This window comes from Balaenoptera acutorostrata, chromosome 2, assembly GCF_949987535.1.
Source record: "Balaenoptera acutorostrata chromosome 2, mBalAcu1.1, whole genome shotgun sequence".
Classification (NCBI taxonomy): domain Eukaryota; kingdom Metazoa; phylum Chordata; class Mammalia; order Artiodactyla; family Balaenopteridae; genus Balaenoptera; species Balaenoptera acutorostrata.
The window spans coordinates 142,996,053-143,020,798 of NC_080065.1; the positions used below are offsets into that span (position 1 = coordinate 142,996,053).

Here is a 24,746-nt window from a genome sequence, read left to right on the forward strand (position 1 = left end):
TGTGTGTCTCCTTATGCCTTCCGCCAAAATCTACTCCATGTGCCTGGCGTTAAAGGGCAGTCTCCTGTAGCATACATCAGGCAGCGTCAATAAGATACAAAGTAGAAAACTGACCAACTTCCTGCTATTTCCGTCAGTGGACCCAGCCAAAATGTATCAACTGGGCCCTAAAAACATCAGGATTTTTTTTTTTTTAATTAATTCTAGATGACCAGAATTTTTTTAAAAAAGAGCTACTCAGTGTTCTGGTACCTGAATGGTGTGTTAGATCAATTAGATTAAACTAATTCTATCAGGGCCAACATTAAAAGCTATAAAGCAAAGCTAAGTGATGGGCTGCCAACCCACAGATAACTGCTTCTTAGTCGGGAACACAGGAGTCAAAAACTCTAGCACCTTGAGAGCCCAGGCTGGGATCACAAGTGAGGAAGGTCCCCTCCGTGGGGACTGAGGTGGCTCAGCCCAGGTCTGCCTCCTACAGGGTGGGTGGCACGCTAAATGCTCCCCCCGTGCTGCCATTGCTGGAATGCCTGCTCACAGCCGCCCCAGCTTTCAAATTACTTCTAGAGAAGGTGGAGAGGTGGATTTTTTTAAAAGATAAAATAGCCCAGTCTATATGTGTTAGCAAAAAGTTAAAATTAAAACCAAATAAACAAGCATACATATCTGGGGGTGTCTAGGAGTGGCTGTGGTCTGCCCCCAGTTTCCTACCTTTCCTTCGTTGGCCTTCAGATTCCTCTGGGGGGGTCTAACAAAAGCCAGGGAACCTCTCTCCAGAAGAAGCCCCAGAGGTACTTACACCCAGAGTTTTGCACGTAATATCAGGGGGTTACAGCTCCCTAAATCTCATCCGTCACTTCCTAAACTCCAGACGCGGAACCCTCACTGATGAGTAAATTTTGGGAAAGGAGCTCCCTTCATGGCCTCTGAATTTAGGCACCTCTAAAGTGGACGTTTAATAAAGAAACCTCATTGCACGACTGCAGGGAAGCTCCCGGAATGTTAGAAGCTGTTTTTCTTGTATCCGTGCTGTAATCCCCAAGATTACTTACATGGGTGAGAGGGATGGGTGTTTCAGGCTTAGAATGTTCCAGAAATGCCACTGGCACACGCACTTGGCCCAGTGGGGCCCGTGAAGATTTCCATGAGGACACGACAGTCTCAGAGAGTAACATGTGCCAAAGATATCACAAGACGGGGGAGGCTCTGCCATTCCCCTGGCTGCTGGGTGAGCACGTGCCCTGACCAAAGCGCAGAAAACTACTGGCTTGAGAGGCAATGCATTTTTCAGTGTGATAAGAACAAAGACAAAACGGAAAGTTTTGCCGAGCTGGGAGAGTTTGGAGCGAGAGGGTGGAATGTGGTCTTCCTTGAACCACCATATGTGTAAGAAAGAATGAGGAGCTAATCAGGAACAGAATGGGGGGAAGAGCTTTTGCACAAACCGAACATGTGCGTGGAGCGAAAGACAATGCCAGGAGATTTGCTACCAGGCTGCAGAGAGTTGGGTGAGGCCGGCCAGCCTGCGCTTCAGGGAGGTGGGGAAAGAAAGCAGCACAGCGTGCGGACAATTTTTGTGAAATCACTCTGGCCTTTTAAATTCTTCACTGCGGAGACTGTCTGGGACATGGTTAGGCTTTCAACTCCCCACGTTGGGGACAGGTCCAATGGCATGGTGACAGCATTCTTGGGGCTGCCTGTCCCTTGATTAGTGAAGTCCTTTGAGGCCTGAAATTGCATAGAATCCATGCTGTAGGGGCACAGCTTTAGGAGAAGGGAAAGGATGTCTCCAGGACAATAGCTGAGCGTACGAGGTGACTCAGGTCTTTGGGCTCTGAAAACAGACACACCTGGGGACTCTAAGATCAGGATTCATCAATGACGTTCTCTAGATAAGAATGGAAGGAGATTTCTCTGTGTTTTTAATCTTTAAATTCAAAATATGTCTGCATTTTCCAAAGTTTTTCATGGGATGTTCACTGGTGTTAACATTCGGAAAAGTGTTCCGTGGGCAAAGAAGTGCAGAGAACAAAATGGGAAACTTTTTCTGTTTAACCGCGGGGTGTCTCAGAGCCTTTAGTTAAACATACGTGCATTGTGACTCCAAGACAGTGATGCAGTAAACACCATCTTCTAGGTTTGTTTGACCATAACATTTTCTTTTTCTTTTTTTTTTTAACAGAACATCTATGGGACCCCAGAAGTACTGAGATAGAGTTGCTTTGTCCTAAAAAATTTCTCAGACGGATGGTAAATCGTCAAAGGTTTTAGCTACCTGGGAGAGAAAACCAGTTGGAATCACAGTAGAAACTGTGAATTTTAAAGTATCAGTAAAGAATGGAGCTTCTGACTCCCAGGTAAGGACCTCCTGTTCAGGACCCCTTCTCCCTGCTTCTTGGTGCCTGTGCTGCAGAAGGGTGCACAGCCCCCTACACGTGACTCTGGCTCAGGTTATCCTAGATCCTGCTGCTTGAAATGCTCCTCCCCCATCTCCCTGGTCCCAAATCCTACTTGCCCTTCACCCAAGGTCCAGTGCAAAGGCACCCTTCTCCACTAGGCTGCTCCGAACTCTCCCTAATCTTTCCCTCCTCTGAACTTCCACAGCTGGGCACCCAGCCCCTCCCAGACAGATCTGCTTGCTTTCCCGTGGTGTCATGTTACCCCTAACACAGGAAAAGCTTTTAAGGTCAGCATTTTCTGGTCCACATGGTCCTAGCCCAGTGGCTTGACTATGACCATTTCGTTTGGCACAGGGACTGATATAGTAGTCAGTCGGCCTGGGATTTAACCCCAGCCTCCCCCTATGTGCTAGCTGCATAACTCTGGATGAGCCATCTTGGCTTTGTCTCAGTTTCTGCATCTGTACAATGGGGACAATAGACAGACTATATCTAAGACTGGTTGGGAGGAACACATGAGACAGTGAAAAAGCCAGGCTGGGAAGAAGCCCTCCCTCCCACGTTAGTGGCTGTGACCATTGTCATCACCATCATGTGAGACCACAGTGCGTATCTGTTGGGGAATAAACATGAGTGCTGTCACCAGAGGAGGCTGAGAAAGGGCTGCTGGGGAAAAGGGCCTCTAAGGAGTTGGCTTAAAAAAAGAAAAAGAATGATGGACAATTAGCAGAGTGGTAGTTGGAGGTAAACAGACCTTTAAAACACTTAAAACAGCCTAAATGTGTCACCTCTAATCTTGTTCATGTGGTCAGTTTGCTTAACCAACTCTTCCTTCGTCACTTGCCCTGTCTTAATGATCACAATTCTGAACGAGGTGGGTCCAAATGAAGCAGGTGTTACTTGTAACAATGAAAAGGAGGAGGAGGAATGCAACACTTCAGAGATTCTCACCCTCAATTCTATAACCCACCTGTGTCCTTTCTTTTCTTTTTTTTTGTTTAATAGAAGTGGAATTTAGACAGCTGAAGATGAAGTAATTCTTTAGTTATGGGTCTAGCAGCCTCCAGTCAGAATGTCACTTTTCTCGGGGGAGACTCCAAGGCAAGAGCTCCCTGAAAACAGTGATGCATCACACCCAAGTTTGCAGGGACAGCGTGCAGGGGACAGACGTGTGACCCCAGGTGTGTGGGCCCTGCCTGGTGAGTGGGTGGTGAGGAGTGGAGTGGGCAGGAGGGAGGACAGCTTCCAAGATGGTATCAGTTAACGTGACTAACTTCTCTACTCATTCCTCCTCCGCTGCCACCTCCCCAAAACTAGGGATGTTTGATACATGACAGTATTGGAAAAACAAAAACCACCAGAAAGCATCTCCAGGACACATGCTCAACTAGAAGGAAAGGGCAGTGTCATCCACAATAGCAAATCCAGCACAAAGCGTGTCCCTGAGTCACACCCTAAACCCTCCCAGCTGTGAGCTGTGCATTAGAAACGTGATGGAGACTCAGCTGCGGATCAGAAGCGGGGAGCAGTCTCTGTACTTTCGGAATCTGTGCAGACATGGGTTGGAAATGCCCTGGGGGTGACAAATGCACAAACTTTCTATGTGTCCCTGTCTTGATGCCATTTCATCATTACTTTAGCGTACACACACACACACACACACACACACACACACACACACACACACACACACACACACACACACACACACACCCCTACACCACCACAAGTTCCCTAGATCCAGGAGGTTCTAAAATTCAAGCTGAGTCCCTATTTTCAGTCCCTTCCTCCTCTCTCCTTGGCCCACATGGCATGAAAAGACACTCGGCCTCACAGAACGGCTGCCCACTTCAGTCACCAGTGGCCAGTGATACGGCTGTGACCCTGCAAGAGCCGTGGGCCTTTTCTTCTCAAGCGCCAGCCCTCCATGGCGGATTACAAACCCCATTTATACCTTCTTCTCGACATCAAGTCTGTGTTTAACAAGCGTCGTGATTGGCAGTTCAAGAACAGTAGATTTCTGCTTTCCATGGGTTTTATCCTTGTTTAAACCCATTATAAGTTATGTTCGCTTAAGCATTAGATTCTCAGTTTGCCAGCCGGAGGTGTACTGAGCGTGCCAAAGCATTATTTTTCGCGGAAGAAGAGACTTGCGTGAATGGGTGGCTCCCCTTTGTGGGGTGGGCGTTTCCCATCACAAGTAATATCGCCCGAAATGTCGTTCCACAGTCCGATGATCCTCCTTTTCCCTCTGAGAAGATGGCTTTGCCACTGTATGTATATTCCAGGGAGGGGGCAGGGGCACTGACCTTGGCTGTGCTGGGCAGACTGGCCATCAGGTCTCTGAGGAGTGCCTTGCTGAGCCCTTATGGAGTCAGAAAAGGAAGCAGGAGCTCAGGCTCAGGAGTCACACAGATGGGGTTCAGTTTGGGCTCCACCATTACTAGATATGTGACCTTGAGCAAACGGGGCCTTGATTTCCTCATCTATATAATGGGAGTAGCACCAACCTCATAGGGTCTTCAAGAGAATGGATGTAAGTTTGCATCAGTGTAAAGTGTCCTGTACAGAGTACGTGTATAGAAGTATAAATAGATAGACAGAGACGTAAGAAACAGGGCTGCCCCCTGACCCCTCTCGACCTCCATGACTCACCTCCATCAGTGAAGATGGGTAAGCCGGCTGTGAAGGAAGGCTCTGTGGGGCGCTGGGTAGGCTAAGGGTTAGGGCATAGACCCTGAGGGTTTATATTCGTCCCCACTGTTTCTGGCTACGCCTATGGGCAGGTGTTTTCTCTCCTTATGCCTCAGTTTTATCCTCTGTACAATGGAGATCATAATTGTCCTCATGTTTCATCAGGAAGTTGTGAGGATTAAGTAAGATAAAGCAGGCTCAGTGCTTAGCACTGGTCAGTGCTCAAAGAATGGCAGCTGATGATCTTCTTGATCTTACTTCCCTGCCATCTGCCTTATGAATCCTGGATACATCCTGTTTGCCCCCTCTGAGCAGTAAAGTGCTTGGAAGCTGGAGGGAGGAGATGAACTCTTGAGCCTGTGTTTGAAGCCAGCCTCTGCCACCCACCTCTGTCTGAAGTCAAGCCACTCCATAACCTCGCTAACCTTTCACTTTCTCGTCTCTAAGGTAGGGGCTCTGAGTGCTGATCACACAATCCCACTGTGGGGAAGGAGGGAGGTCATGCAGGTCAACACCACAACTCAGTGCCAGTAAGAAAAGTGTAAGAAATGGTGGGACCCGTTTTAAAAGGTTGGGTTTCTTCTCAATGAATAGAAAGGTCACCTCAAATTTGGTTACTCTGTTATTTTCCCTATTCAATGAGGGGGAGGAAATCGAACAGTTTTGATATGAACCAGAGTCCTCTAGTAGCACTTTGGGGTTTCTGGTTCCCAGTAGTAAGTCTGGGGTCCTTGGTCTAAGATGCTGTAACCTCAGGGCTCTGGCTTGGCCAACTCACCACCTCCCCATTATCAGCCCCACCAAATGTGCATGCTGACACAGGCAACAGGAAGGGAACCTACTTCAGGAGAAGGCCAGTCCCGGGAGAGACCCTGAAGTGGAGAACTTGCTAGAGTCCACAAAAGACTGATCTGATTATGGCGACCACAGGGAATGAGAGAGGAAAGAGAAACGATGGCATTAGTAAGTGGAAACAGTATTCTCAAGCAAATCCCGGGCCTGAGCAGAATTGCTGGAGTTGGAAAGAGAACTGCTCAGGCAGCTCCAGCAGAGGAGGGATGCCAGGGGGGTCAGGGACCAGGGCCAACGAGGGTGGACACAAAGGAACAGAATAGATGAGGGTGGACAGAAGCAGGCAGGCCCAAGGCCATTCCCCTCGCAACAGTGGCGCATCTGCTTCAGGCCCTGGGAAGGTGAGTCAGGGCGTCTGGTTGGCCCAGGTGGGGCCTGGGGCTTACCTTGCAGGCTGTTCCCGTTGGTGCTGGTGCAGGTGGGAGGTGGGGAGGTCTGGGGTCTGACCACAGGCGCAAAAGCACTCTTCTGTTTCACGGCTGAGACCATGTTGGCTGGTGAGAAGGAGAAGATGCCGGAGGAGCTGCTGCAGTTGGAGGGGAGGCTTGTGGAGGAGGCCATGGTGGGGCTGGATGGCACGACTAAGGGGCAATGGGAAAAGAGAAATCAGTGCCTCTCCTGGTGTCCTGACACAAGGCAGCTCAGCTCCAACCCTGACACCCATCCTTCTCAGGCCGCCCTTCTAGCAGGAGCCTTCCCTGAACCCTGAGGGTCTTGTCTGCTCTCATCATTTGGTACGCGGCATGTGTTTCCTTTTGTTGTAGGCCGACTATGTACCAGGCAGCGTGCTAGAGCATCCCAAGCCAGGAAACAAGAGCGCTCTTATAAGGGGTAGAGTACCACATGATAGCCTCAAAGGTGAGTATGGCCAACTCTGGGGAGGCAGGGAAGGGAGACCAAAGAAGGCTTCATGGAGGAGGTGTCAGGGGAAGCATTCCAGGTAGGGCCTAAACTAAGGTTCTAGCAAAGGGTCTGGGGATACAAGAGACAGGAGGAGGCCAGCCTGAGAGAGTGTGGTCACCAGTGGAAGGAGAGGTGTGAGGAAGAAGAGTGAGTTGAAGGCAACACGAGGGTTCCAGCTTAAGGCACTGGCAGATGGTGGTGTGTATGTGTGGCCTGTCTCCCCATGAAGCTACAGCTTCCTGAAGGATATGACTGTATCTTCATGCTCCACAAGACAGATAGAGGTAGGTAGGAAGCCAGGTGGATAAACAGTCTGCCACGTGCAACATGTGTGAATAACGCAGGACTACAAGTCAAAAAGTTCCAAATTCTCTCTGTCCCCCGCGGAGCTGTACAGAGATGAGTGTGAACTAATAAGCAGCAGGATCGGAGCCCTATGTAAATACTCACAGTCTGGGAGTGGTGGGGACGTGAATTATCAATGATAGGAGACCTTTGGCAGTTCAGAGAGAGAGAAAACCGAGCTGCTTGGGGATACGAAAGAGTTTGGGCGATGCACGTTCTCCACCGACCACGGTCCTCTCTGCCTGGCCTTTCATTCATCTTTTGATAGTTGCTAATAATCTCAGGTCACTTTAGGAGACAGGTTTTGCGCCCATGAAAGCCCTCTACACTCAGGACTGGTGCCATCACGCACTCACCTTCCACTCCCTCCATCTCCGGGGAAGTACGACTCCTGTCTGATGATTTTCAGGCACTTAATTCAAGTTCTAGGCACTTCCTCCTTTACTGTATTATTTTTCACATTATGTAATAAACAAACATTATGTATTGCTTTATCACCTGCAAGAATCTTCACATCCTTTTCGTCTATGTCATTGGCCAAGCAAGCTTAAATTGGGACCTATTACATCCTTTTGACACCTGAGCAAACCCAGTGAGCTGGGACTCAGAAAATAGTCCAGTGACTTGCCCCAGGGCCATAGCTGGAAGGTGAGGCCAGGAACCCAACCCAAATGCAGTGCTCTCTCTACTAGGCTACCCTGCTAAGCAAACAGATTGCCATCAGACAGGCCCCTTCCCATGAGCACACCAGAGTCCAAATTGCCAGTTAGATGGCCTTGCCCTCGGCCTACTGGCTTTGGAAAGTTAGGGAAGTGGTTATCAAATTGGTCACAGACAGCCATTGCCATCGGGGTGTGGTGGGGGGAAATGACCCCTTGTAATCAGCCCTCAGCACTACACAATCCAGACGCACTGGATGCTTTATGGAGCAGAACACAGAGCCGCCATCATCAGAATTTTCACAAACATTTTCTAAACTGTACTTTTTCTTTTAATGAGACCAGCATTTTTATACATCTCTGAGGATTTGTAAATGTGAAAATATGCTCAATAATAACACCCATTTAAATTGCAAAACTCCTGCACTGGAGGTTTGATTTTTAAATATTCGTAGACTTGAAATCCTGCTGGTTCACTGAAGAAGGCAATTAATCTCCTTGGCAAATGCGATCATTATGTGTATTTAGAGGTGGGGAGTTTGGGGAGGGGGCGTTAACAGAGGAAGGGGTGAAATATAGTCAAGCAGTTCCATTTGTTATAACATTATTAGATATCAGCCACTATACCAGAAAGTGTGTTCACCAGTGGAATGTCTTATTTTATTTTTTATTCTGTTTGTTTGTAATTTTTCAACGTGAGTGGTTTATGAATAATTAAATATTATGGAGACAAAAATTCAAATCAGCTGGGCTTTGTGTTTATTGTTTTATTTGCATTTATGCAGATAAAACTGCCCCATCTGAGAGCCTATTTGAGAATTTAATACTATATTTGTGAGCACTGAGGAAATCAATTAATGGAAATTAAATGTTCGAAGTTTCGTAGTCTGACGGATGCAATCTCAGGCTCAAGTCACTGGGTGTCTGCAAGGGCTTGGGAAGACAGAGCAATCCAAGCCCCTCAATTGAATTGCTACCACATAGCAATTAGGTTATTGATTTAATTAAGAATGCCACCTTTTAATTTTCAGGTCACGATTGAAGCATTTTCTGATTGAGTAGAAGGGAGAACACTGAAATGATAAGTCTGTGAGAAACAATTTTTTGATGAATCAAAATCTAATGTGAAACTGGCCCCAAACATTGATGCTCAAGCAGACAGACGTAATATATGCAGATTATTAGGGGGAATTTTAAATGTTCAACAAGCTGCTGATTCCAAGCAGATCAAGTAGAAATAAAGAAATATAGAGATTTAGCACACACTGAGCCTACAAATTCACCCAGAAGGTAAATGGTCCTAAGTATTACTTTCAGAAATAACTTCTCACAAAGGCCAAGAATGATCTTTCCTTTTTCAACAGCCTAGCACACTCCACATTTCCACTATCAGAGAAAGCGTCGTTTTCCGTATTTTTAGCTGAGACTCTCGTTTTAAAAACATGACCATTCTTTCATTTAACAAACAACACAGCTGCTATCATCCCACAAAATTCTAAGAGTTTACATATTTTATACACCGGAAGAGCCACCCACATTGTCCAAGATGAACTTGGTTTTCTATGTAAAAATCCTCAAAGGGCGATCAAGAGATTGCGCAAACACAGCCTATGACATTTTATATCTAAAGAAAGATGCCAGTTTCCTGAGGTTCTTTAGATGCAATCTAAACAAACATTGCACAAAAAAATCCTTTAAGCTAAGCTTCTTTAAGACAGGGACGAGACACCAAAGAACAATTTCTTGTGTGTGTGTAATTTGTTTTTCATCATGCCAAATTTTTGGAAAAAAATAAAGTGTGTTTTTTGATTTGTTCAGTTTTCGTTTTTTCTTTGTACCTATCAAACACAAAGGGGAAAAAAATTTCCAAGCACTAAAAAAAGAGATTTTAAGTTTGGATAGTTGTTAGTATGCTATACTACCAGCACCACTTAATATTATCATTCTGTCAGTCATTGTGATTAGTACCTAGATTTGTTGAATACATCTCCTATGGGCCAGGCCTCAGGACGAGCTCATTACGTGCATTATTTTATCCAAGTCTCACAACAACTGTATGGGAGCGGGTGCTGGTTCCTTCCCCATTTTACAGATAAAGAAAACTGAGGTTTAGAGGGGAGATGAACCTGCCCGTAGCCACCAGTCAGTAACTGGTAGAAGAAAGAGTCAAACCCAACTCCATCTGACTGGAAGCTTGGGTTCCTGCAATGACATCACGCTGCTGTTTTGGTTGCAGCCAAGTTCTGTGAGGGAGATGGGGAGGACGGTGAGCAAGGAGGGCAGAGATTCCTGCTGGGGACGGTGCTGGCTTTGGTCCAGTCACCTGGGTCTACGCCTGGCGGGGCAGGGGTCCTCAGACCGGGGAGACCTGCACAGTGGGCCACACAGCACGACGCCCAGTTCTTAGAGCAAAAATGTGCAGAAACACAGGACACACATCTCTACTTACTGGCATAGGGCGAGTTGGCAGCTGAGCCATTGAGGAAGGTCGGGGAGCCGCCCAAATTGGACATGGCGGCAGTGCCGTATCCATTCATGCTCGTGGTGACCGAGTTATAGTTGGTCTGCTGAGGGGTGGTGCTCGGCACGTACCCATGTGGTGATACGCTGCTTGAGTTGCGGGTGAAACCTGAGGGGCGGGGGCAAAACCAAGGATGAGGGTAGCGTCCGGATGGGTGGCGGGTCTGGGAAGCTTGGGGAAAGGAAGGTCTCTGTTTCTTGCCCCATCGCCGCATCCTGAAGGGAAGGGGCCAGGTGATTCATGGGTGGATTGGTGGTGCTAGCTCCATGATTAAAATGGGAAGCGAGCAAAAGACACATTTCTCAGGAGATCATAGATACTTAGCGGGCCTGTGAGAAGTGGCAATGCAGGACCTGTAACTTATCATTTGGGAACAGAAATAAATCCCAATCTAAGAGACATATCCTGGAGGTAACCGATTCCTATTCCCTGGGCGAGGATGATGTGCTTTGGCCCCTCCAGAACTTTAGTTCCAACCCTCATTGTGATCTCTCATCCCTGGTTTACAGTGAAAAGTCAAATGGTGAGAGAACGAAATGCATGCATCCTTTCTAGCCCCTCCACCAAGTTACCAGACATGATGGCTAGAACCAAAATTCTACAATAGTATCTGATACACACAGACTAGGAATCTCCCCTTTTGGGGAAAAAAAAAAAAGAATTTTTACAAATAAACACTGTTTTGTGCCAAATAAATGGGGGTGGGGTAGCTTGAGGTTGGGAAGGGGCAGGGAAATGGGGAGGGGAAGAGTGGGGCTCCTGACCCTGATTGGTAGCCTGCGACGCCTCGGAGACATTCACAGCCAGTTGTCCACTGAAGGAGTTCACGCCCATCATTCCCGCGTGGACCGAGGTGTTAGTGAGGGCCGGGAGCTGGCTGTGGTTGCGGGGGACACTGTACAGGGCCTCTGCGATGTCAGCTGCTCTCTTCAGAATAATCTCCTGAAAAGTAACAGGAACATCCCCCTTAGCTGCCCAGATTCCCAGGAGTACCACGTTCCGAGTGTTTACTACAGGCCGTGCTTAGGGCTTTCCATGGCTAACGGCACTAACTCCTGCAGCCCTCTCAACCAACCTGTGTGTTCAGTCTCATCGTCATCACGCCCATACCACGGATGGGGCAACTGAGGCTCAGAGAGGCCAAGACCTCACCTCAGGACACTTACCTATTTAAGGAGAGAGCTGAGCTGCATAACCCTGTTCGTCTGACTCTGAAAGCCCATTAACTCAGCCAGTCCTCTATACTACTTCGCAGTACTCCTTCCCCACAGGTAACACAGAGAACTCTGGGGAGACACACACACACACACACACACACACACACACACACACACCCTGCAACTCATCTCCCCAGATGAAGTTAAGGGCAAGTTTACATGATGACCTGTGTCCCTGAGTATTAATGGGACTGTGTCCCTTGGACACTGATTCAAGTGACACAAGAAAGGAAGGAGGACTTCTCAGACTCAGTTTCCTGAGCAAGTTGAATCAGACACATGGAGTTGCTCTACGAAATGGAAGCAGACAATATTCAGGCCTCATTATACTTTTTAGGAGAAGAAATTAAACCCCCCTTTTCCTCCTAAATTTTCTTGAAAACCCGAGAGGAATAAAATCAAGCACCGATAACTCTCTTCTTCAGTGATGAACTACATTCCCACAGAAGAGTCCTTTTAAATAAAGTACCTTTTCTCGTAAGAAAAAATTATTCCCTAGAAAAGGCGTTAAAAGATTTACAAAAGAAGAGAGAAGACTTGAATGGCCTTGCAACCCGTTAGGTCCGAATGACTTATACTCTGAACTCGTGCAAGAGCTTTTGTATTTTTCATACTCTTTCATTCCAATAAGGACTGCAGGCGCTTCCGTTGAATGTGGAAGGTTCGAGACCCAGTATGCTCACCTGGTTGTTGTGTGGCATCCCATACAGCGCTTCCACCAGATCTGCAGCCCTTTTGAGTATCACTTCCTGTCAAGGAGAAAAACAGATACAGTCCTCTGAGTGAAGGCAGGATGTCATTATCTTTTCACATGATCGCGTTCCACTTTCCTCTGGCCATCCTTTGCCAACGCACTGCTTTAAAAGAACCCCCGGATGGCGTTAAATCACCAGTTTATGCCTATTCACGTACACACTTAATCAAGTCAAAAGGTGAGCATCATTGGTACTGCCAGATAAAACACATCACTCAGTAGTGTGCCATAAGCACGATACAGCACCCATGTGTTTACTGCTGAATACAATTGCGAGGTCATTTACCAGATTACTATGATGGCTGCCAGTTGGTGCATGTTATGAATCCCTAAGATGTGTTTATTTTGCACTTAATTGCTTATTCCAGGAACCATGACCTTATCAGACAGGTCATTTTCAAGAGGTGTCCAATCAATCTTCAGCAACTAGAAGCATGTAGCATTAAACTTCTTTTGTTTATCTCCCTTGCATGGCAGAGTCATGATATAAGGGGGCGATGTAGTAAACCCATCTACTGGGGCAATGCACTGTTTTGTCAGAGGTTCTTACAAAAGAATTCTCCTGCCCCTGGAAGCTCCCTCTGCACCAATTTTCATGACTGGCAGAGTCTGTTTCTTTTATAACAATGCTTTGCTGTTTCAGTATTGTTTGTCATTTTCCCCATTTGCTCATTCATTCTCCTTCTAGATACATGCTCCACTGTTCACTCCAGTTGAAGAAAAAATGTCTCCTTTTCATTGAGGTGGGCTTCCATATTTAGCTAGCATGCTTGTTTCTAATGATATAGGGCGCTCTACAAAAATGTGTGTGGTGGTAATGTGTTTTCATTCTAACCACAAGAAATCGTTCCCTCTTCATTCAGCCCTAATTTTCTGCAGATTCATTTATACTGGAATGTGAAAAGGAAAGTTAAGCTTGATACAAATAAAATGGAGGTTTATCAGAGAAGCAAACATGAAGGCGTGGTGTAGTTATCAGAAGTGATTTGCAGGAAGATATGTTTATAATTTTTTTGCTGTGGGTAAAGTTTCAAAAAGAAGTTTAACTTTAAACATTTTACACAATAGATTTCTGCATGGAGAAGCAGTGCAGTTCAATTTTCACATACTGCAGACACTGATCAGAAAATAGGGATATAATTGCATTCATTTTGCTGTCACCATAGCCTCTTCAAAAATTCTTGAACAACTCTTGAAATGACACGCTTTTAGGTACATATTAGCATTTTTCGATTTTAAATTCTCTATAAGATAAAATAGTTGTCATACTGCAGTAACTACTTATGACATATATAATGTCCTAAATTCAAAAATGAGATAGAGGGGTTTTCAGTTCTCAATCAACATTTATGCTTGCCTTAAGCTGCTAGACCCCATTTATAAAACAGTTCTGTTATTTTTCATATAAGGAATGAAAAACATTATATAATCAATGGGGTTTGAATCAATACATCTGAAATAATTTCTTTATTTTTTTAATGCAAGCTACAAGATAATCTACCACTTTTTGTTTGCAGTGCTGTCTGACAACAGCAGTTAATAATTTACTATGGTATGGGCACAGTAAACCCTATCCCCAGATCAAATCAGCTTGTGCTGCCTTCACTAAAACCTCACGGCTTTATCTGGCTCTTAGGAAGATGAAAACAAAACAGGATCAAGTTAGTTTATTTACCAAAATTTGACTTCTCTGGGTCTATATTCATTTATTTCTTCAAATAAATATTTATGCAGTGTTTGGGCTTGGCAGAGAAGGTATTTTTCTTTCATTTTAGGGAAAAAAAAATACAAGTCTCTGTTTGTCAAAAGCAAGATAAGGTGCAGTCAGAAACTGCACTTGCAAACTTCAATCTTGGAACAGTATCATTGAGGATTTAGAGCAGTGCTTCTTCTTTTAATTAATTTCACAGAACCAGGGAGGAGGGAAGGTAAACTCCACAATAAACTCCAAGATCTTTGAAGTTTTTGTGCCTGAAAAATTCCAACTATCAGTGTAGGCTGTATATTTTAAACTGACATATTTTTGGTGATAACATTTTTCAATAACATAATCTACTTCCTTTTTCTCCTTATTCAATACCCAGAGCTCCCATCACCATTCAATCCTCTGAAAATGAAGCTTGTGAATCTCACTTCCTAGAGTTGCCTCCTTCTTCAATACAAAGAGCCAGGACATGCTTTCTACTAGGCACGTTGCCACCGTAGGTGGGTCAGCAGCCAGCATTGCTTCAGACCAGCAGTCTTGAGGATAGTGCATGAACCTGACTTTGTGTCCTGGAAGTGACTCGCTTAAATGATATCTCGCCTATTTTAAAATGTCCTTCATCGTGGTATCAACTATGGGGTTTAAGGGAGAGCCCACTTTTGGCTCAGCTTTGCCAATGTGATTCAGCTTCTATTAGTTATTTCTGCAAATGGGAAGGAGAAAGGAAATTTCTGGGTCCTCTATGAGTTAGTGCAGCGGACCTGCAAGGTGCTTGGATTTCGGTGACCAGAAAATTGCTCTCACCTCCATGTCATTACGCTCCCAGTGAACTAGCCCCCAAGCGTGTTTGTGTTGGGGATCTAATATATTGCCTTTCAATCAGAGCTGAGAGCCACTGAACACACAGACAGAACATGACGAGCAGGTCAGGAAAGCAATAAAGATTTTACAGAGCTGTCCAAGGTGCTAAATTTACTCAATAATGGGTTTGGCACCATAGTGTTAACCTCTCATTTACTACCAGTTTGAGGGACTAAATTGAAGTAGCTGACTTCATTTACCTTGAAATGTATATTTTATGACATTATGTAAGGAGATTGAAAGGGCACTGCAGTTTTAACAATTTAAAGGCTAAAGCATGTTTAAGATGAAACTTGAATACTTATTGTATATTGCACTTAAAGTATATAGAATGTTAAAATGTATTGATTAAATTTGTAAAAGGCATTATAAAAATGACAGGTAGTATAAAAGATGTATGCCTCTTAAAATCAAATTGATAGTATATGCTATCTCTTCGGTGGTCACAAGTGTAATTTTTTTGCAGTTTTATATGGTAATTTGAAAAATCTGTAATTTCACATTAGGAAATGATTGAGCCTGGGATGTTAAAGAGAGAAATTTCCTATAAGGGGACGAGCTGGATGTTTCATATAATCTTTTGTCTCTGAAATTGTTCCTAAAGTCTTATTTTTTGCGACATTAGGAGGGAGCATTGTGTAAGGATCCTTCCATTCTAATATGCAATTTTAGTATTTCTGAAAAGGGAGAGCACTTGACAAGTACTAATATCTAATTTTTCAAAGCGTTTATTTGTCAGGAGAGATTTTCTCTTCTTTTCATAATGTTTAAAACGTCTCCCTGCTTGCAGTTTAAAACATGAGGGTAGAAATTAGACTCTTCCAAGATAATTAATCCTATCCTTGGATTAAAAAAAATACATATCCCATTGGGGAATTAAGAAGACAAATACTAGTACCCTAAATATTGAAAAGCCCCAGAGTCTCCTTATAGAGCTAATGCTTGTTCTCCAACCTACATCCTGAGTCAGACTATTTTTCTTTTCATGGCTTTGGATTTCTTCTCTCTTAAAGAAAGAGAAAATGTATACTCCTTAAAAACAGCAACAACTCTTTGCTGACCTATTTCCTTTCTCAATTAAAACCTGTCTTTACCTGCCTTGCTATGACCATCGATTGATGATTATGTGAATGGGGATCTGGAGAGAGAGAAAAAAAAGGATGAACCATACTAAATCTGCTTAGAGTTAGTAGAAACGCTAGGAAGATTCAAGGATGAGTGGGGTTTGAGAAACAGTTCAAGTATAATTGGTACAAGTTTTACTATGTTTTGGAACCTTTATAATGAAAGTGCTGAATGGGCTACAAATGCAGAGAGAAGATTTGGCTTTACTTCGTATGTTGCAACCCAATCAATTAGCAAATAATTTTTGAGCTTCCTGTTGTCCCAGCAGTCACACACCGATATTACTCTCCAGCACCTTTCAAGGCACCCTATCTTCCCAGAATTAAGGTACGGTGTTCTGTGGGGATTGCAAAAGATTTCCGCCACCATCTGGTCCTACCCTCTTTATCCAATCTCCTCTCCCTATATATCTGAAGAACTGCCCTCTATTCTGGGCTAATTAGTCCTCCCCAGCCTGGAAGTAACATGTTGGGCTCCTTCCTATCTCCATACCTTTACTCATTTTGCCTTTACTTTATTTGGGAAGCGGCTTCAGTCTGTGCCCATTTACAATATCTTCCCATCCTCTAGGGCCTGATAATGAAGGTGGTGCTGGTGGTGGTGGTAGAGTCGCGGAAAACATAACTTGTTTATGGAAAGGGAAACATTAACTCATTCAGTCTTCGTGGTGAGACTCCGTATCACCATTTGGCAGACGAGGAAACTGAGAGAGGTCCGCCAACTTGCCCTGACGTCACACAACTAATGAATGGCTGAGCAGGGATTCAATCTCAGGCCTGTTAGACATCAGAGCCTGAGCTCTTCATAATTACACTATCCTATCAGAACTAATTCCACCTTCACTGAGACCCCAGCTCCTAACCTCTCTCATTCCTCTGAAAAATAGCAGTGACTACACCGCCCAGCACTGCACAGAAGTGGACACTGTGGGGTCATTTTGCTCTGGTCTTAAATGTGTGAGTCTGCAATCTCCACAACCAGACTATAGCCTCTTTGAGGTCTTAATCTCCTTCTCTAAGACCCTAGCACAATGTTCAGCAAAGCACAGCCCTTGAGAAATTCTTGTTGAAGAGCTTATTCTAAGATCATTACGGATTTTTAAAAGCGCGTGCTTAATTTACATGAGGAAATGACCAAGTCATGTATTTGGCATAGTTTATAAAAGCAGAAGACTTAAATTTGGTGCTCCATTTGGCTCTAGACCTTTAAATCCAATATATAAATTCCCAAAGGTCAGGTCTTGATCACTGGGGGGTTTTCTAATACCACTTTTTTTTTAAAGTGAATTTGCTCCTTCACTCCTGCTGGCTTGTACTTACATTTTAATTTTGTGATTAATATAATGAATCATGTCGGGTACAGACATTATCTCAAGTTATAGGCTGCTAACAACATGAGGTTTGTCTTGATGTACATCAGCCTTTTATTAACTATACTCCTAGGCTCTTAGAAATACTTAGGTATTTGCGCACTCTTAGGAAGCAGGCATATCATGTCTGATATGCAGACATGGCTAATTCACCTTTCCTTCCATTTCATGACAATAAAACCTCTGAGGATTATTCACCTTCCATGTGAATCTTCTCTGCAGCATCTGATCTCAAATGTGTTGCTAATAAGCTCATATTCACTGGGCCCACCTAGCCTTCCAGAGAGAATGGGAAGGCTGTCTAACCATCCAATACTGAGCCCATTTATAAACCCAGTTCCATGTTTTGAGTAATTCAAACCCAGATGAGCAGGGGAGATGGCCTGAACTTTCTTTCATTCAGAGCACATACAGACCAACTCATAAAGCCAGATGGGTACCCGTTTACCAACACAACATTAATTTCAAATCTCAGAATCAGATTTTGAGACTCTTGGAACTCCCTCATAAAATTAAAGCCCAGGGATGCTTCTGTAATTTGGGAAAGCAATCTGTGCTTGGCTTTATGCTCTCTCAGTTAGAAAATAATGTTTTGAGGGACGTAGAAGAAAACAGAAGCTAAACGTAAGCATCAATTATCAAAGTCAAGTTGACCTGGGTGATTCCCGAGAAAGAAGTACAATACTTTCCTGTCACTGCACATTTCCCTGACATCCATTTATCACCACTCTACTTTGCCCTATCAGGGGATTCAAGATACAGTGGGTTCAAATATCAGCAAAACAAAATGAAGTGGACTGGCAAAATCACTCCTGATTTAAAGTCGATAAGCACCTATCAATGAAATCAGCACTGAATCCGTTCACCTCCTCACTTTGGAGTTCACTATTGGGTCCAAATTTTAAACAGTACATTCAGCTTACTAGCCTTTAACTTCTGGCTCTTTCCCCACTTGCTTCTGAAAGTGTGGGTGACACTACTGATTAGAAAGTCTAAAAGCTGAAAAACTGATTGGAAGTTTCTGCCAGCCCATTTCCTGCAGAGCTGGATGTACAACGCAATAAATACTAGTTGACTGAGAGGTATTTCTGTTGAGGGTAGTTTTATGTCCCAACTTCCTTTGTGTTTATTCAGCCAAATGGAAAATTCCACAATGGTAGACTTTGCATCCTAAAAAATCATATAATGAGGGCAGCGAGGGAAGGAGTAAAACAAACCAAAATAATACTTGAGCACTGTTTAGCTTCCGATCCTCTGAGACATTCCTTAAATTTTTCATTTTTTCTGGTAATATGAACTTCTCGAAATAGAGCTCACCGCAGATTATTAGAAACCTTTATTGTCACACTTTAAACACGCTTTACTCAGAAGCCCTATGACTGAGAGGAGTCACTCTCATCTAGCATGGATATAATTAAACATGTTTCCGTTGAAAGGGGCATTCTCATTATGGCTAAGGACCACTTTAGAGTAAATTGAAATGGAAAGGAGGAGCATAGATGAGGTGTAGGTAGCAAGTGGTTATTTCTAGGGAGACATAAAATGCCAAATGTGTAACAATTATATTTTACAACCCTGCATTCTAAAGACTTCATAGCATTTTATTATAGAAGAAGCTTCAGCTGAAGCTTACTGAACTTTCTAGTGAACGCTCATTGCCCATACTCTTTAAAGAAAAATAAAATTCAAACCATAATCAAAATCTGCAGAAATTTGCAAAACAAAGGAATTAAATATTTTGAAAGGGTCTACTGCTGTTCACACAAGAGGCATCGAAAGTGTTCTAGTCTAAAGAAAATGCAGGGGCTTGAAGGGGGGGGCTTCTGAACCTCCTCTAATTTTAAAGTTGATTTTGTGTTCAGATTAGATGACACCCCTCTTACTTCTCAAACGTATGATTATGTATCATCGTGCTGCATGGCTGGAGACGCGCCCGAAAGCTTTGCCTTTGTTACAAACGTGGAAGACTTCTGAATCACATGAAATTAAAGTAGGTTGTAAGCTAACGCAGCTATATCAACGTAAGACATACTAACTTACATGACTGACTTTTACAGTGGAAAGGAAAAGGCTGTTTTCGGGCAGCTGTTATTGCCTCAATGGAAAAAAAAAAAAAATCAATGAAAGTGAAATGAACAAGAGATTTTGTCTGAGTTGCAGTTAATACCACTGAAGAGCTATGGATATTAAAAGGTCAACAAATAAATTAGCCAGAGTGTTATGAAATGAATGATTTGGCTTATAATTTTATTGAGTGAAAATTGTTCACTGCCTATTAGACCAGGTAATTTTTATCTGGTGCCTCAATTACTGTTCCGTAAGCAATAATATAGTTGTAAGAGCTGCTGATTCGATCGCGTGACCTCTGAGAAGCTGGCTAGGACAGCTGACTTTACTATGATGGATAACTAAGCTTGGTCTCCACGAGGTGCCAAACCTCCCTTTCCTGCAAGGGGATCTCATAAAAGAAACATTACACTTGATTCATTTTACCAAAATGTTCGACTTTTCAAGTGTCAGCAGTTAAGTATAAATTGTGAAGCCAGGTATTCCTGAGAAGAGTGATGACAATGGCTTTCCCCCCCTCTTTTTGGTCTCCTGGCATTCTCTTCTAAATGGTGTCATGGTAATTGGTGAATGGGAGCCTGGGGTGCTTCCCGGCACAAATACAGTGAAAAATGGTGTCTGCACCCTTGTGAATATGACCTGCTTGGAGGTACAGAGCTGAACTTGGTAACCTCTGGCTGGCTCTTCTTATTCCAATTCATTGTACTGGTTTAAGACCAACGCTCTGGGTTAGATCCTGCTGAGTGGCCTTGGAAATCGACTTTCTGATCAGGATGAAAGTCTCTGCTTAAAGAGAAGGCTGTGGACAGAGGTGGCTTTTTCAGGGCTAGGTTGTAAAGTCAGCACATGAAACAAAAACTGCCTAGAGTCAAAATTACCCTTGAAACCCTTTTAAGTTGCCAAGGCCTGGGCTCTTAGAAACACAAAAGCCAGAAATTAACTACTTGCGTTTCTCTTTGTCTTTTGGCTGTGGCTTCCCTTTCCCTAGGGCGAAGGACAATAAATATCTAGTTTGAAAATAAAAGGACCACTGAGTAAACAAAGAGACTTATTGTCGTGTGTATGTCCCTGTATGTCTGTGTATGTGTTTGGTGTGTGTGTATACAAATGTATGTGTATATTTATATTTTTGGACAAGTACATGTAGTTAAACTTGAGTAAGTGATGTGTGCAGGCTGGAACTATACTGGACTTTAAGGATATCTAAGGAAGGCAAAAATAGAGTTGCTTTTGGTTTCTTAAATTGTTGAACATCGTCAGTTATGATATGTACCTCCAGAAGAACGGTATCTGTAAATGATGATTCCCAAGGCTTTACAGATGGTCCTGACTATAACTGCAATTAAAATCCACTGCCTCAAGACTGCTGGGGCTCACTTCTTATTACTCCAGTGGTTAATTGAAGTGTTACTCAAGGCTGAAAATAGTAAGCACAGCCAGAGGCCTCCTAGTGTCTCTGTTTCTAAGGGCTTCGGTCTTGAAGAAGAGGATGTTGGGTGGTTAGGAGGAGAAATGAGCCCCTGGTTCCTCCTGTGACTTCTCCTTGAACTAATGAGTGATTATATTCAAAGCCCCTGTACACGGGGTGTGATACCAAGGTTAAACTTAGTCCCCCCCTTGTCAAGAGCTCAGTGCTAAAAGAACTTGAAGGAGGTTCCGGAATTCAGCTATTGGAGTAACTGTTATTACAAAGTCCCTACAGCAATGACTCTGGGGCTGAAGAGAAAGAAAATTATCTCCCAGGTTTGTACGTGTGTGTTTTTAACTCCTGCTGCCACTTTCCCCAGGCTAAGCCATCTGTGAGCTACCCTCAGTCTACGCTACCACCTTCCCCTTTCCCCACTGGCCAAGCTTGAGGGATTTTAAAAAATTGGTTTACAAAATTGCCTTTTTTCTTAAAATTCCCTTTTCTTAATTCTAGGAAGCAGTGCTTAGAGATACTGGCTCTGGAGTCCAGTAGAGTTGGCTCAAATCCTTGCTCTGCCATTATTTTAGCATTGTAAATGCATGCCTCCGTTTCCTCAACTGTAAAGTACGGTGCAGACCAGCATTTGACTCAGCAGACATACAGTGAGTGCTTACTGAGCAAGAGGCAGCAATAATATTGATAACCCTCACTTATTTTCCAGAGAACTTGGGCAAATTATATGCATTCTTAGAGTCAATGCTTCGAGTGCTACTTGAGGTGCAATCCTATCTGCAAAACACTGGGAAAGATTCTGAACAGACTAATGGTGAGGAGGTCTGGTGAGGTAGAAAACCTCCCCTGACAGCTGTGTGAGTGGTCCTTTCTGAGCCTCAGTTTCCTCATCTCTAAATCGGGCATGATTCAATAATGACAGAGTAACTTACTGCAGAGTCAGTCAATTAAAGATAAAATAAATAATCTAAAAAAAGTGAGAATTAAAACTTTCGTGGGGGTCATGGCCTTTTTAATGAAGCTATAATCTCACTCCCCAGAAAAATATGTGCATATGTGCATGCATGTGTGTGCATACTCATGACACACACACACACACACACACACAATTCTATATACAATTTCAAGGGTGCACAGAACTAGGCTAAACTCCCCTGACAAAAGAAGCATAAGTAGGAGGGGCTACCAAGCCCCTAAACTGAGCATATCATCAAAATGGGGAAGTGGAATTTGCCCGTGAGTTTTCTGGCAGATACGGAGGAGAGAGAGGGAAAAAGAACTGCATTCCATAGTGTGTGTTTTTGACAAGAAAATGCAGAGACAAAATGGTTTGGGGAATCAAACTCAAGCATGCTTTTGCTAAGAGCTGAATATACTGTATGATTTGCTTTTGTTGCTATATTTTTTTGTTTGAGTCGTTTTGGTTCCCAGATATAATGTTAGTAGATTTTCTTGAAATTAAAAAAAAAAAAAAAAATGAATAAGACAAGAGAGCACGTCCAGTGTCACAGTGAGGAAGATAAAGATGTACGGTTTTTCTTTATCCTTTTCTGAAACCCTTAGTCATCCCCTTTTCTGCTAACAGGCAATGTGGTTATGCAAAAATTTCTTATTTGTATTTTCACTGATGCAACTGCAGGTTCTGAATTACGGATAGTCTTTGCATAAAGACTAAAACAATAAAAGCATAATTAGAATACGTGGTATACAGCCGACTCCAGTTTTATTTTGCCCCAGCTCTGTATTTATGATAAATCACTAACACGACCGCTCTTTAGGGAGGGTGATTTTGGGTCTCGTCTCTCCATTGAGCAAAAACAGTGCCTGTGACTCGAGGCTGAATTTCAATTCTGCAAGTGTACCGTGGAACTGAATAATATTTGGCACAATGCAGTGCACAACCGAGCCACTAAATGGCTGATTTACTAAATTATTATTAGATGAGCCCTTGCTGTTCCAAATGAAAGTGCAGTCACTGTCTTCCTTCGTGGTGTGTTCAAATTGTTCTGTGTTTAAATATTCAGCATGAGGCTAATGTGAACTGATGAACTGAGGCTATAAACATTCACTTTCAATACAGATAGAGCGACAGAGATGAAACATATCATGTGGCCTGCGGAGGTGAAAATGATTTATATTTAAGGATGTTGCTGCCTACTTCCATTACTTTAAGGTACTCTTAATTAGCATTAAGAGTTAGAAATGACTAATTCCCATGTACAGGAAGAGGAGGCTGGGATTTTTTTTTTTTTTTTGGCACGCCAGTGCAGGAGAAGTTACCACGAGTAACTGCTGCCTGTGTCGTTGTTCAGAACCTTGAGTTTTATTCGTGGCGGGGTGCACCGCACCAGCAGTCATGTGTCTGCTGGGAGAACTATGGTGTCCGACAGTCAGTGTTTTTTCTCAACCCACCCAGAGGGTCTACAGTCCATCCTCACTGCCATCCATCCCTCTGCAATCCACCTCCCTTACCATCGCACCTACTACACAACCACCCTAGCACCTCACTCTCCATCTCACCAAGCTTCTTTACTGACACCTGCTGGAGTGAAGAGCAACCCTTTGCTCCTTGGGCAAAGATAACCCCCTCCTCCTTCCTCCCCTTTGAGGGCAGTTATAGGCAAGCACTTAAAATACTGTGATCACTTACAGTAGATTAGAATTTTTTATGGGTACCGTGTTGCCATAACAACACGAAGACAGCAGATGACTTAAGCTAAGCTTGCAAAGCAAAAGGCTGCTCATCTGGCAGTTAAAATGAATACAGTTCATTTCACAAGTTTCCCATATGGACTCTTAGTGTATGGTAATGAGGAGACCATATGGTGAGAGAAAATGCACTGAGAACAATTGGGTTCCACTGGCTGAGTGGGAAGTTGGGAGAGAAAACCCGGGTGAGAGATTCTGGTGCGTGTGCTCTCCGGGTTCAAGGTTTGCTTGAGGTTTGTTTGGGATGGTTGTTTTCCATAGGGGTTTCGCGTTTCTTAATCTGTTCCTTAATATGTCAGCTGTGCGAAATGACAAACATCTTGCAAATTTTGCAATATCATTCATCACAAACTGTCAGCAGTGTTTGCAAATCTGACTTGCAAGATCTTTTAAATGTGTTGTTCTTAAAAGGCAACAGTACTAAGTTTTTAGACAAAGTGCAGGAAAATTTAAGTACTTCTGACAAGCAGAAACATTAACAGTAATCATTTTAAAAACACTCGCATCTTTTGCCTGCATGTTTAGCTGTAAATAATGCTAGAATGTATAAAAGCTTTAAAGTAAAAATGTAATAACTACGTTTTATTATGTTTCATAAAGGATAAAGAAAATGCTGTGTGTATGGGTTATCTATAGGTGCGGATGTAGGGAGATGGCTGGTTCCCATTCTCCTTACTGCTCACCGGATTGGAAACCGGGGAGGGCAGCTTGAAAAAGGCTCTAAAGTCAATTCTGTACTATACATGCTTCATAAAAGATGAATATAAATGCATTAGTTAGACGCAGTGAGCTAAATTAGAAGGTCAGGCAGGGCTAGGAGGGCTGAAAAATCGCACAACCAATGAGTGTAATTACTCTTTTTTAAGTCTATTAAGTGGTGTTGCTCTAGCAAGGCTCAGGGATATAGGACATGAAGAACAAGATAAAGTAATGTGTATTTATTACTCCCACTGGATCAATTTACCAGATATTTTCAGCTCCATAAAGCAAAACACACAAATGCCACCTTTGTTACTCTTCTTAAACTGCTTTATTTTCTCTAAAAGAGGGACTGGCTCTGGAAGAAAAAAACACGTTTGCCCTGTGGAGGTCCCCACGCAAACCCCTCTGGGTGGGGAAATGAGAGAAAGCTGGTGCGTATTTGAG

General features: G+C 43.5%; 1 protein-coding gene and 1 long non-coding RNA gene across 10 annotated transcripts in view; one reads left to right on the forward strand and one right to left on the reverse strand.

Moving 5' to 3' along the window:
• Positions 1-9,047, forward strand: part of LOC103014298 (uncharacterized) — a 434,243-nt gene extending 425,196 nt beyond the window's left edge. For both annotated transcript variants that reach the window (XR_449595.2, XR_009007198.1), the window contains 3 exons: positions 2,183-2,357; positions 6,710-6,803; positions 8,884-9,047. This is a non-coding gene — a long non-coding RNA (uncharacterized LOC103014298). The remainder of the gene's footprint in view (positions 1-2,182; positions 2,358-6,709; positions 6,804-8,883) is intronic.
• Positions 1-24,746, reverse strand: part of EBF1 (EBF transcription factor 1) — a 399,213-nt gene that overhangs the window by 4,422 nt on the left and 370,045 nt on the right. For 5 of the 8 annotated variants that reach the window (XM_057541219.1, XM_007165539.2, XM_057541218.1 and 2 more), the window contains 4 exons: positions 12,274-12,339; positions 11,138-11,315; positions 10,302-10,481; positions 6,332-6,526 (listed from right to left, as the gene is read on the reverse strand). In XM_057541219.1, coding sequence (XP_057397202.1) covers positions 6,332-6,526; positions 10,302-10,481; positions 11,138-11,315; positions 12,274-12,339 — 619 coding nt within the window. Of the gene's footprint in view, positions 1-5,534; positions 6,005-6,331; positions 6,527-10,301; positions 10,482-11,137; positions 11,316-12,273; positions 12,340-24,746 lie in introns of those variants that run through there. The other 3 variants (XM_028166041.2, XM_028166034.2, XM_028166036.2) reach the window with 2 other exon arrangements.